General features: G+C 35.7%; 1 protein-coding gene across 1 annotated transcript; it reads right to left on the minus strand.

The window, feature by feature from the left end:
• Positions 1-671: 671 nt before the first annotated feature.
• On the minus strand, positions 672-13,725 carry LOC135625547 (ubiquitin carboxyl-terminal hydrolase 4-like). Its single transcript, XM_065130483.1, has 6 exons — positions 13,275-13,725; positions 6,696-6,812; positions 3,259-3,357; positions 1,995-2,183; positions 1,702-1,883; positions 672-1,305 (listed from the first exon to the last, which is right to left on the minus strand). Exons 1-6 carry the CDS (start codon positions 13,389-13,391, stop codon positions 906-908), a joined length of 1,104 nt encoding a protein of 367 aa, XP_064986555.1. The 5' UTR covers positions 13,392-13,725; the 3' UTR covers positions 672-905.
• Positions 13,726-14,134: the final 409 nt, after the last annotated feature.

The following is a 14,134-nucleotide window of genomic DNA, read 5'->3' on the forward strand; positions in this document are numbered from 1 at the left end:
CCTATTTTATGTGATTAAAGTTTTTCTATTTGTTTAAGATTTTTTATTTATTCACTAATTTTGATATTTTAGATTTTAACTACATAAAATTTTAAATTATTTATATGTTTCAAAATATTTTTAGTCGACATAACAGTTCAACCAATGATGGAAGGCTTAGCTGAATCACTTGTGAGTAATATCAATAACTATATTTGCTCATCCACCTCAAAGAACACAAACATCTCCACAAACCAGTAAACCGACAGTTATGTTTGATAGGATGTCATAAATAACATTTCTGTCTTGAAACATTGTGATACAAATCTTGAAATGAATTTATACGAAAGTAACATCACAAGAACACAGCCTATACAAGATTAATGGTGAAGCTCACCGTTACACTACGGTACATGTACCACAAATAGTAGAAGATTGAAATTAACTAGTTATTTTGACTCAAAAACACCCTTAATTCGCATGCAGAAGGGAAAAGAGTCAAAAGAAGACGAAACACAGACTCCTAATAATAGCAAATTATCATCAGTCATGCTTCCAGTTTGACTGCTGCTTCATGTTCAGATGGCAGACCTCCTTTTTGTCTACACACAAATGTATGTAGTGGAAGAATCGCACTTCTGTATTCATAGACGTCCAAAAAGCCAAAAAAACAAAAGAGTACAGGAAAAAAGTTGTACCTTAAGCTCCTGCCACCCACGTACATTTCTATTTTATTCTTAGAACAAACGGACAGTGCTTTTCCACCATCCACTGTACATTGCATCCACCCAAACCATCACATCCTCTCACTAGCTCGCTCACCTCACAAAATCCCAAGAGCTTCCGATTGTGTTACATGGAGTAAAAATTGGAAAGAGCTAATACAGGTAGAAAGGCCAGAAGGAAATGTAAGCAAAGGGTTTTTTTTAGCTCTTTCCACCAAGTCTCTCGTAGAACAAGATGTACCCATGATCTGTGTTGCCTGAAAACTCCTGAGAGGAACCAAAGAATGTCTGCACAGTTGATTCATCGATCATCTCCACATTTTCGTCATCGAATAACAACCAGTGGTTGTGGCTTTTGACAAGGCTAACGTAGTGACCATGGTTGGGACCGCTCCCCACGTGGACCACAACTGCAAAGAGAGAGTACTCGGAGTCCGCATCTTCGACCGTGTTAGTAAGTTTCAGCTCCATGGGAAACACCACACGGTACGATAATTTCTTGTACCGACCAAGCTGCTCAATGTATTTGAACCGTTTGAGGTGGATCACAAGAATATGTGGTGGCTTCTTGATCTTCATTCTCTTCTGTGCTTCCTGCAAACTGCAGAGTGAAACAGAACTCCATGCTTCAGAAACAGTTAGTTAGCAATGGATGATCCAACACAAAAGTGGCAAGAAAGGTTTTTCAAGGGAAACACAATATGCTAACGCTTTATTCAACACTTTATATAATTGAATCACCTTCCCATGACCATAGCACTTACTATTAATCTAGACCTATATTGTTCTCCAAGTTGTTGAACAAGCATTTAGATAATTGCACTCGTGAAGTAAAGTTCAAGCATTCTAGTTAAAAGCTAAAACTTTCAGAAACGATGCAACTAGCTAAAGCATGTTAGTCTGAATGCACATGGTTATATGAATCTCACAAGCAACGACAACAAAGATTTACTAGGCAACAAGATTATGAACCACAACAAAGAAACCAGTGAAGCACCTGCAGCACTTATCACAGAAGAACTTGTCCTCAGCATTTAAGGTCTCTGTTGAACTGAAGTTTTTGAGGCAGCTTGTTATAGAACTGTTCTGCTCAATATCAAGGCTCAAGTCAAGAAACGTTTCATCCCTTGCAGTTACAGTTTCACAGCGTAAGCATCTTGTTTCATTGGTCAGTATGCCCTGTCGACAAGAAATGTAAGCTTACGTTGGTATCAAGAAGCATCACTTATTTCGTGCTATACATGTCATATCGAACAGAAGATGCACAACAAATTAGGGTACTTGATTCACCTGAAAGTTCTTGTGAACCCATGTAACAAGTGGCTCCTTTTGCACACCATTAGCCACAGGATGGCTTGGTCCATTGGCAATCTTTTTAGATGGTGACAAGGTTTCTGGGGAACTTTTTGCAGCATCAGACTCTTTTTCCAGAATATCAACAAGCTCATTCAGCAAGAAATTCAAAAACTCATGAGCATCCTAGAGAAGCCAAAGAAAACAAACAAGATTAGCTAGCAAAATCACAAAATTAGAAGATGTAGAAATAAGAGCTACACGGATGATGAGATACAACTTCAACGAAGTATTTTACCTACAAATGCCTTTCAGATGATAAATTTTTTCATCCACAGACTGAAAGAAATCCCACAGACAAAAGTAACAGAAAAAGAGGTCTGTCTCAACAAACTGATTAAACAACAGAAACATTTTGCAAAATAACTAGGCTAAAGGATGTATAATCAAATTGCTGCAGTTCATAGACTATTCGTAAGCCTGATCGGAGAAATTTGATGAGAAGAAAAACAAATGGACAATGATCAACAAATCTGCTTGACATCTGCAGTTTACTTTAAAATTTGAAATTCTTTTCAAATGAAATTGTTTTGACAAAGTAGAAGATAGACCAGAGCAAAACATTCAATTTCGGTACTGGACCTGTGCTGGTCCATGGCCGGACTGATATGGGTCCAGTCCATTCCTGCGTACCATATGGCAAAATATGTAGGAACATACCATCGTATAGAGAAGGGGGACGAGGAAGAGAGGAGGCGGCAGAGAATGATGCGGTAGAGACGAGGGGACGAGACGGAGAAAGAGAGGAGATGGCAGTGGCAATGGAAAGGAGGGGAAGCAACAGAGAAGAAGCTGTGGTGGTGTAAGAGGATGAGGAGAGGATAGTACTGATTGGCAGATGAAAGTTACGTCATTAGCATGTGGCGGTGGACGTGGGCGGCAGCAGACGCAGGCTACAATGGACACAGAGCGAATAATGCCAGACGAATGGGATTAGGTATTAGGGTTTTTAGTTTATATTTGGGCCTGGACCGGGGAATATGCCCTGTATCGCATATGGCCTGCTCGAAATTGGGCGTCCGCATGCCGGTTCACACTCGGAGCAGTCATTACTGGTTGGTGCACATCGAACTGGGTGAAATTGGTTAAGAGTGAAAAATGTTCATGCTGAGGTAGTTGATTGGATGTATAGACCTAATGCAACTATGATGTCCACATATTGCCTCTATTATTAACAAATTTATCAAGTTAACGTAATTACCTGGTGCATATAACTACGGAAATACTCATTCTGTTTCTTCACTCTCTGCACAAAGCGTTTTGGAGCAATAACACCAGTTTTTTTCTTTTGGGAGCTAATCTGCACAAAATACCAACCAAGATATAAGCACAACCAATATCATATGCAAGACTTGCACTAATACATACATGATAAATTATAGCAATAAGACTCTCACAGTGACCAAAATTAGGCTATTCAATAATGAGGCAGATATTATTTGTTTGGCAACAAACGTTATCATCACGATCTACATGCAAATTTCATTTGGCAAGGAAATGGTCAAGTGGCATAGGAACTATTTGAACTTCAGAACAAGTTGTGAAGCTGAAACCTCCATATACTAGTATCTGATCCAACACATTCCAAGATCAGGCAAAAAGGTTTTCCTTAGGATCCAAAAAAGAGCACTTCACAAGACCATCTTTTTCAGTCAAACTTTATGATCAAACACCTGCAAAAAATTTCCTATACTTGAAACCAGTTTATGATACTTAACATGGCAACAACACTGTCCATTTAACCAAATTTCTATCTCAAACATGCTTTGGATTTACCCTCAATGTTCATAAAATGGCCATCAAGAAGAAAATTTCCAGTTGGCAGGTTGTAAGAACAATGGCAACAAAATCTATGGGAATAATCTAGAAGAGTGAAATTCTTTCAAAATTACAGAAGAATAAAGAATCATACTGTTCAAACTTAATTCTATGTCTTATCTATGTTCTCATGGCAGATCTCCTATCTACTGGGTCAATGCTCCAACTAAAACATAAGTTTCAACATTCTGTAATAAACATTAAAAAGCTCCAGTATATATGCTGAACTCATAGATCTCATACGCTTTCAGGTTTATTCGAATACCTGATAAATATCAGAGGCAAAAGACCTAATAGATATTAAAATTTGATACCTTGTAAGTTCATAAAGTTATTTTGAACACCTTTAGTAAGGTACATTACTCTAACTTCATATGGAACTTCATTGAAACCAAAGTCTGTTAGACTTATATGAAGTGAAGATATACAGTATAGTCAACCAGAGTAAAGACAAAAGCCTACAATAGCAAATAGTCAATGATTTATCTAGAAAATCCTATATCTGCAGAGAGATGGGAGAACTCACACATTTTGTAGTATGGTATGATAAAATGAATTTCAATAACTACAAGTAGATCAGCATAGCTGTGCTATTAAACTAAAATATTAGCCTTCATAAAACTAATAGTAACAAAAGGATGATCCAATCAAGGTTTGTTAAACTCGTGATTTGGGCAATAGCATGGAGCGACCTTACAGCCCAGATCTTACTTCTCACACCATCTTGTGGTATAGTATGATAAAATAATTTTAAATCATTTAATCCCTTTTATCGTTTCACTCTTTCCTCTTTTTTCCAATTCTCTTCTTCATATACTGTAGTGCATGTTTATCTTGTGCTCTTATTGTATGAGAGCACAAGTTTATAAATCATTTCCCTTGTTGCATGAGATGACCAATGTAAAAGTTTATTGTAGTGTCCTTTCGAATACATATGCAGTCATTCGGGTATCTCAACTCATGCATGATTCATTGTGACTCCTTATGAAGAAAAAAAGGATATTAAATCTATCTAAATATGTCTTTGTGAATTACATACTGTGTAAACAGCTGAAATATCTATCTAAATATTTACTTTTATTTTTATTTTTTATTAAAAATATCTTTCAATTACTTTCAATTGTTTTGTCAAAATGTCTAAGAGAAAAATATTAAAAATCGATCAGATATTGGATAGGAGTATGATATAAAATTTAAAAACAATCCGAGGAAAATAAAATGCAAGTTTTGACGAATGATGGTATCCATAGTTTTAAAAATAATCCAGCATGTAAAGCATATAAGAGTGTCCGATGATGTCAGAAAACAAATAATACGACTGTTGGGAAAACTTATGACACAGAAAAGAAAAATTCATGAAATTGAGGAGGATGAAGGATAAGATAAAATTATTTCAAAATGAAAAGAAAAGAATATTATGGACAAAAAAATGGCTAGTTCTCATCTGAACAACACTCAAACAACTATGACTCAATTGTTTAAGAGATATTTGATAGATGAGACATGTCAACAAAACCTTCGCTAGTTCTCATCAGAATTATTTTCAAATGGCTATATTCCTATCCCATATCTGATTGGTTTTATTTGTATTTTTTCTCTTAAAACCAAACATTTTGACAAAGCAATCAAAGATAAGGGACATCCAACTTAAGATTTTTTTGATATAAGAAATCTAATAATTAATAATTAATTGTAAAGTAAGCAGTTTTCATTCAAACAATATGCAGTTCAGAAAAAGATTTTTAAGAAGATATAATTTTGTTTATAAAAGTACACTTCGATTGTTAACAATGAATCATGAGCTGAGGTACAAGAAAGACCACAAGATAAGTACATGAAAGAGCACTACAGTAGACTTTTAAATTGATCATCTCACGCAACAAAGGAAAAGATAAACATGCCACTAGAGCACTATATTAAACTTTTACATTGGCTATCGCATGAAACAAAGGGAAGAACAAAATAGTAGAAGGGAAAAGAGGAGACATGGGAGGACAAGACAGAACAGGAAGGGGAAGGATTATACATGAGAGGAGATGGGAGGAGGAGGGAGGAGAAGAAAGGAGAGAAGGGAAGAAAGGGAAGGAGAGCGGAGGAGAGGAGAGATGAAAACAATACCTACGGACTGTGGGAGAGGAAGTGATGGACAGCGGCACCTCAAACAGCCAACAAGGTTGGCAGCAGCACGAGACCCTCTTGTGGCTAACAGCAACAACGACCAATTAGGGTCTTGTCTCATCACTCATATGTCACCCACAGCCTCGCACATCACCTCATCTTTGAGCATTTGTTTTTTACTTCTATATAAAGCCCATCGAGTTGAATCGATAAACTCAATTCAACTCATCCAAGTTGATCGATCTTTCCAAGTCAACTCGTGAGTCGGGCTGATTCCAACACTCTAAAATTTCAACTGGTGGCCAGACTCAACATGCCTGACATGGGCTGCTGTAAGATCAAACGATTTTGTGGCCCAGATCAAGATCACAAGGTTCACAACCTTGCTTCGTCACCTAAATAACATAGGAACAACCTTATCTTGGAACCTAGATTCGCCTCCATAAAACTAATGGTTGTGTTGAAAAAGAATGGATGTATGACATGATTAATTTTAATATCAAGAAAAAGCAGATTTTACAAGTTATAAGTTCAATATTTACGCATATAACACACATATTATGCTAGGAAAAGCAAAAACTTATTAACAAATTTAGTAAAAAAAATTGAAGACAAGAATATTGTTAGCCTGTGAAACTCTCATCAAAGGACACTGTAATTTTGGCATGATATTCATGGCTAGTTGATAAAAAGATTGTTTACCTGAGTAAATAGGTCTGCCAAACATGTTAGAAGGTTTTCTTCAACATCACCCAGATTCTTATTATTTGCATAATAGTCCAGTAAATGCTCCCGGAAAGGAATACAAAAATATAGAGCCTGCATATGGGATAATTAAGAAGCAAAAATAAATTATAGTTAAAACAAAAGGAACAAAAATAATACATATTTAATTTAGGCACTGCATAAGACAAAACATACATTTTCATCCAACAAAGTTCATTTCAGTAAAACTCATGCCCAAATTCTTCAAACCAAATGTAAAGCATGATGTGATGATGGTAAAAATAGCTATTCTAGAAGTGAACTTAGACAAAAATTTAGAAGGAAATGTTGAAGGGAGAAAATTCTTTACCAAATAAAACATTTATCTTTTAAAGTAACATATCAATCTTCTTTTATGTTAAGCTGAAATGACCACTTTGTATTAATGTCATCTATGAACATCCACAAAGTCAAAATAATTGAAGGAATTTTGCTTTTTACGTAGCCCAATGGTAGCAAAAGATCGATATAGCTGACCCCAAATATGTTGGCAGTGGTGTACAAATTGTTAGTGCATCTAAAACTATAAATGAAGTAGAAAACTTTTGCCATAGTCATCCAGGAATCCTGAGTTATTTAGCTATCAATCAATTAATTTATTAAGAAGAGTAAAGATGAAACTTTAGAGTCTATGTTCTCAAGATCAAACATATTCACTAGCTATGAAACAGGATGCCAAAAAAAGTTCGTAAAACAGAGATGAGAATGCTAACAAGTGTATCAAATTTTACTGAAAATAAATAGAATAACTGCATTTGCAAAATAATTTAGGTATAGTACTAATACAGCATAATATACTACAAAACCATCAAAGGAGCCAATACTAATAAAACACATCTTGATATACCTCCAGCAAGGAAAGGTGAGCAACATAAAATAATGCTCTAAGAAAGGAAAAGAAAGACAAATTAATGAAAAACAATAATAATAACTATAATAATCCTAAGTTCAACATCTAAGTACAACTAAAGAATATCCATATATCTTATCCTGGATGTTTTGAGCTATGGAATTTTTATGATAATATACCATTGTGTCCCAAGATTTATCACCATTTTTACTAATAGAAGGTAAATATCAAAGTGCATTTTTGCAGCTGACCACAGATCACCTTTACTAGCTCTCTCAAGTCTCATCCTTATCTAAATAATCACTTTGGCACCAAAACTTAAAAGGTGAGGTCCTGTGGACCTTACACTTAGCCAATCTCAGACTGATTGTAAAATGTGATAGCACTACATTCCACTAAATCTTTCTTTCCTGAAATAAAAGTCACATCTCAGATTTTAAAAAAATAAATCATCATTTCATTATTCATAATTTATAGAAAACTCTTTTTTTATCTTTGAATTCAAATCCCTATTTTTTCAATACTAAATATTTTTTAATTGAAAAAAGAACTGTATCTTCTTAGTAGGGTCATAAGTGACAAAAAAGTCTCCTTCATCCAAGCATCAGATCTATTACAAAATAGTAAGTTACTCTAAAAACAAATATGGAAAAAAAAAAAACATCAGCAACCACACATACTGGTAAGAACTCCGAAAAATCATAAAATAATCTTTAATACTCGTGAAACATCTAATTCAATCAACTAATAAGCTCAAACCAATAAAGGATGAGGAAATTGGATTATATCGCATAGTGCTAGCCTAGATCGAACCAACCCACCTAAGCATTAGACGGGTCACATGCGTCGCACATGGCTATCCCAAGTAATAGGTTGGGTTGAGGTACAATGAGTTACATAGAGGGGCGACAACGTGTCTATCGTCGATCGCATAGCTAAGCAGGCCTAACTTCTAAACTTCACTCACGGGTTGGGCTAAGCCTTGCCGCTAAATCGAGTCATGCTTGGCTCATGGGTTGGGTTATACATAACCACATAGGTTGGGCTATAATACATAACCACTGAGCTATGCTTAGCCACATGAGCTTAGTCATGCTTGGTCATATGAGTTGCGTCGTACCTAACTACATGAGATAGGTTATGCTTGGTCATATGGGTTGAATTATACCTGACCACATAGGCTGAGTGATGTCAAGCCACATGGTTTAGGTCGTACCTGGCCACAAGGGTTGGGTCGCGTCTACTCACATGAGTAGGATCATACCCGATCACATGGGCTAAGACATGTTGGGCCACATGGACTATGTCGTACTTGGCCACATGGGCTGATCTTGACCAATCAACCTAACTCAAGTTAGGCCCTAATTTAGCCTCTTTTATTAAATTAGATTTTAATATTCTTAGAAGTACTTTAAAATATTATAAAATAAGAATTAACCTCGTACCTATTCTTTTTCATGAAATAACTAATTTAAATTCATGATTCCGAATTTAAAACTAATTAAATCATAGAAATTTACACAATTCCTTGAAACATAAATATGTCTAATTAAATGAATTAGAACTATTATCAATATTAAATTAACTACTTATCATAAATATGTCTAACCACTATCAAGTCAAGTGTTGTAGCTATTCTCATGTGTTGTAGCTATTCTCATGCAGGACCATTGTATTTTACTTTTCTCTTGAATAATGTTTATTATTTTAGGGTGTCATGAGTTGCAAAATGGCAACATCTTTGATGATTACACATTATCTATCAAGATTGCCAAATAAAGAAAAAAAGAAGTCATACAAAAAAGGAAGGATATAAATCTTAGACTTGATGAACGATAAGATTTTAGAAAACCTACAAAAAAGTTATTATAGTGAAGAACCAATAAAGCAAAGAGACTACCAAAAAAATATTTTATTAAGAAAGATTATTTGTCAAAACAAATATGAAAAACTATGTTCTTGGGAGAAGAAAGATAAAATGATTAATATATCATGATTTGTGGGATGTAACTCCTTTTATTGTGTTCTTTCTTAATTTTGTAATTCTTTTTTTATATACTTCAAAACTAAGAAAAGGGGAAAATGAATTGTGCTTCGAAACATCGATTTGTGAATGAAAGAATAGCTTTCTTTTCCCCCACACTATATTTATGTATAGGTCACAATCTTTCCATCATCCATGTCTAAGATGAGTGGAGGTATTAGACATTCATCCTAAAGAGTTGATCCTTTAGTCAAAGTGAGTATGGTAATTATTTTTTTCTTTTCTATTATCTCTTCTATTTTTCATCATTATCTTTCATGATTATAATGTTTTGCTTCTTCTCTCTTTCTCTTCCTTTATTCTCAAATAGAAAATCTCTGCTCCTTATGAACTTGTCCAATATCATAATCCTTTCATCTGATGTCTATGCAGTTGCACTCAAGGTTCTTCATCCTTTGATAAAGTCAATTCTTAGTTGATGATCAGACAACAAAACCTACACCTTGGTTTCTGTGCAATCACAAGAAGGGCACAAAACAAAAAAGAAACAACAACAAATGTCACAATATAGTTTCATGGTCCTATCAGATTCCTACGGACTGCTATAATAAGAAAAAAAATTTGAACCCCTAACCATTTTTGTTGGAGACCATCTCAATCTCTATCTTACTAGTATAGATGTTCTTTTTAGAGAGTGTCAATTAAATTATGGATGATCTCCTAACAAACATGAAAAAATAATTTCTTATACCATTCAAGAATAAGATCATGTAATGAAGAATGGGTTGAAGACAGTATGAGAACACTACTATCCTTATGAACAAAATGGCAGTGACACTAACAAGCAAACCATAATTGATAAGGAACTACTTATACTTATTATAATGGTCTATTGCATTTGAAATATTGTCCAAATACTATAGTTAATTGAACAATAGCACATTAATGATCAAGATTTGTATCCCAAAGATCCCAATGTTTCAGCCAATGGTCAGGCAGCTCTTCAAATATACTGAACACTAAAGAAGTATCATCAGTGTTTAGAAAGCCTAGTTATTACTATCAGTGACAATTGAAGGGCTTCATTATACACACACCAAAAGGAAAGACAAAAATAAAGTTTAAATAATCTAGTTTGTCTATAGTAAATGCAAAGATAAAGCAGAACTATAATGGAAAAATGAGACATTAATTAGATTGAGACGTGTTCAGCTGACACATAGTATGGACTATGGAGAAAAAAAGGTCATCTATGATAATTGTCATGTAAATTAAGTCAAAAAGCATCACGAGATGCACATGTAGAAGAAAAGATTGATGAAACTGATGACATTGAGCATGATGATGATTCTGATGGCAATGGATGATGAAGTTCTGTTAGATAATTAAACTAGTATATAACGACTTTTTCCTTCTTCATCCTACCTCTCTCCCCCCCCCAACCCCTTCCTTTTCCTTTTCTTTGGCTTCCTTCGCCCTCATTTCTTTCTTCTCCTTCCTCTTTTTCCTCTTCCTTCTTCCTTCTTCCTTCCATCCTCTCCCTCCCCTAATGGTTCATGGTACATTCCAGTGTACCAACACATGGCACGCAGGAACAAACCTGACCTGTACTAGTCCAGTCATGGATTACTGGCACAGGTCCGATAACCAAAACCGCAAACCTTGCATATTCCCGAACATATTGCAAATCATACATCCCAACTATTTGGGTCAAACATGGAGAAAAAAGGGTCAAACATAGGGATCTTTCCACTATGTTACTTTGCTGAGGCCCTAAGGGTAATATCACTAGCCAATTTAAAAGCCATTAAATTCTCTCTTATTGTTCTAACGAAGTCTTACAAGCTCCTCTCTCTCTCCTCTGCACCAGTCATCATTAATCCAAATTATCTCACTTCTAAGGTCCCTCAATGGACGTCTCCGAACAAACCTTAGACAAATTTTACTCATTTTATCATCAATCTAAATACTCTTAATTGTTCACAAAAATGCAAATTTTGTAGTTTATCTTTATAGTAGCCACCACATGACGAAGCAGACACCTCATCTAAATAGGATTAACTTTTAGGTATGTTGTTTTCTTACTGCCCAAAATTTTGAACTCAAATAAACAGGGCTGGAAAATACTATTCATTTCTTAAGGACACCATCATTCAATTCATTCCTTTCACACAGGTTTTGACAATACATGTTTTATATGCAGAGCGACCCAGTGCAATAAATTGAATATTTGAGGAGTTCAGCATCATTATATGAGCATTAAGCCATCAAGGAATATCAGCATAACTTTTATAGAAGGCTATGATATAGACACCAAAGGAGCATGGTTGCAATCCAATGTTTCAACAAGCATAAATCAACATTGTACATCCAAGATCATTGGTATATTCTTATCTCTTACCAAAAAACACAAAAGACTCCTAGTTTAAAAACAACTCCTGCATCCATGTCAAGATGAACTTCTTTAAGGGGAAAAAAAATACAAAACTATAAACCCGTACTACAGATGAGTACATTTGAACTTAAGCTGCAATTTATAATAAAAAAACATTAGAAGCCAAATACATTCAAAAGAACAAGGATAAGAAAATAACTGTCTAAAAGATGAAGATGTCGCACTAGGTCAACTATAGATCTCAAAAATCTCTCATGATTAAGGTTGTTATGAAGATCTGAAAATAAAGTGCAGAGTCGAAAGTGAACATCCTTTACAAGCTCATTTCTTAGCAAAATTTCATAGGCTCACCGCCACAAAGGAACAATGCATAACCCCATCATAAAGCCAAAATTCCATTTTACCATCATAATCCTCTCACTTCCAAGAAAATTTGGAACTTCTGATTAACTAGCTAGAAAATGAGCATCATAAAACATTAGAAGAAATTAAGTATAATATACTCCAGAATTTATTACAATATCCTTCCTAGACAACTAAAGAGATCTATGTACTTCAACTAAATATTTGTTATGTTACCCACATTTTCTATATATCATATTCATCAGACTAATGAATTTTAACCAGGTGTAAGATAAACAGTTTAATCAGGTCCTGGTTATATCCAATGATTTATCAAGAGGAATGATGATGACTTTCTGGTATTTTCCTGCATATCAACAGGTTTGCACTGTCGGAGGACAAATGACAAACAAACACTGACACATTTTTTTCTCCGTTAAAAGAACTGTTCAAAATTTAAAAACCAAAAACGATACTTCTGCACTAAGTTTCTTTCTTGTTTATCAAGACATTCCCACCTTTTTCTCAAAAAACATACAAAATGGTAAATTAAATGAGACTGCGACTAATAGATTTAGAAACACAAAAGTGTCTTAAAAATAACCAACATATTTAAGTCGCTTACTTCAGACCAAAACTATGTTCCTAAATATTATACGGGTGTAAGAAATGAGCTAGAAAAGAGGAAATACAGATCATCTTTTTTTCAACCGAGAGTACTCATATAACAATATGGAAGCACCCTATATCAGTGTTGACAAATGAAAACATCTTCCATATCAGACAAGAACATTGAATTAATAATCATAACTATAAGATCCGGTAAGAAGAAAAGAAACAAACCTTCCTTTAAAGAATTCATCTCTAATTCGACAGAACTACAAGTTACCCAGATTCAGATCGAGCTCTTGGTTCAATAAACAAAGAAGACGTAGAGGCAATAACCTGCAAGACGCTGTTGCAGTAGCAGGTGTTGCCGAAGTTCTCAAGGCCGAAGTAGCGCTCGCCTTCAGGGAACTGGTCGCCGAGGGCCTTCTCAAGCTTGGAGCCGGCGGCCCCCATGACTGTCCACTTGTCCCACCAGCCGCCGGCGACCCCGGTGAGGTACCGGAACCCTAGACCAAGACCGGAACGCGACCTCTCCGGCCCCCTCTCGGCCGCCGTTCCGCTCGCCTCCGTTGACGAAGGGGTCTCCACGGTGAGAGATCACGAGTAGGCTCGAGCTTCTAGGGTTTGAGGCACGGTCCCTGATGACGAGGGCGAAGCGAATTCCCGCGGCTCCCGTTCGTTCGGCGTACGGGCGAGAAAGTGTAGGAGAAGAAATGATCGAGGGTGGAATAGCGAAAGAAAGAAGGTTAAAACAGTGATCGATCGATCGATCGATCTGAACGTTTTCTTTATTTTTGTTTTCCTTTTTCTTTTTGATGTTGTTTCGTCGTCATATTGTTGTTCGAGAGGAAGACTCTTCCTGTCTTTTCGTCGTTGGCTTGGCTACCGGCTTTCTCATTGGATGCCTCAGGGAGAACCCATACATGTGACCCTATTAGCGATAAGGTGTGCCGTGGGGTACGTAGGAAACCGGATGTTTGCATTTATTTGCGCACTCCACACGTGCATACCGTTTACTTCATATATTCCGGTCAAAAACATGCGAGAAAGCACGGCTGGATTTCTATTTTTCGGTGTGTAAGACGAAACTAATGAACTATTCTGCGGTTAGACATGCTATTAAACATGAGTCGATTTATCATAAAATCCAATGTAATTTTCCTGACATTATAATCAAATACAATCCGAATTATCTT

This window comes from Musa acuminata, chromosome BXJ2-10 (assembly GCF_036884655.1).
Source record: "Musa acuminata AAA Group cultivar baxijiao chromosome BXJ2-10, Cavendish_Baxijiao_AAA, whole genome shotgun sequence".
Classification (NCBI taxonomy): Eukaryota; Viridiplantae; Streptophyta; class Magnoliopsida; order Zingiberales; family Musaceae; genus Musa; species Musa acuminata.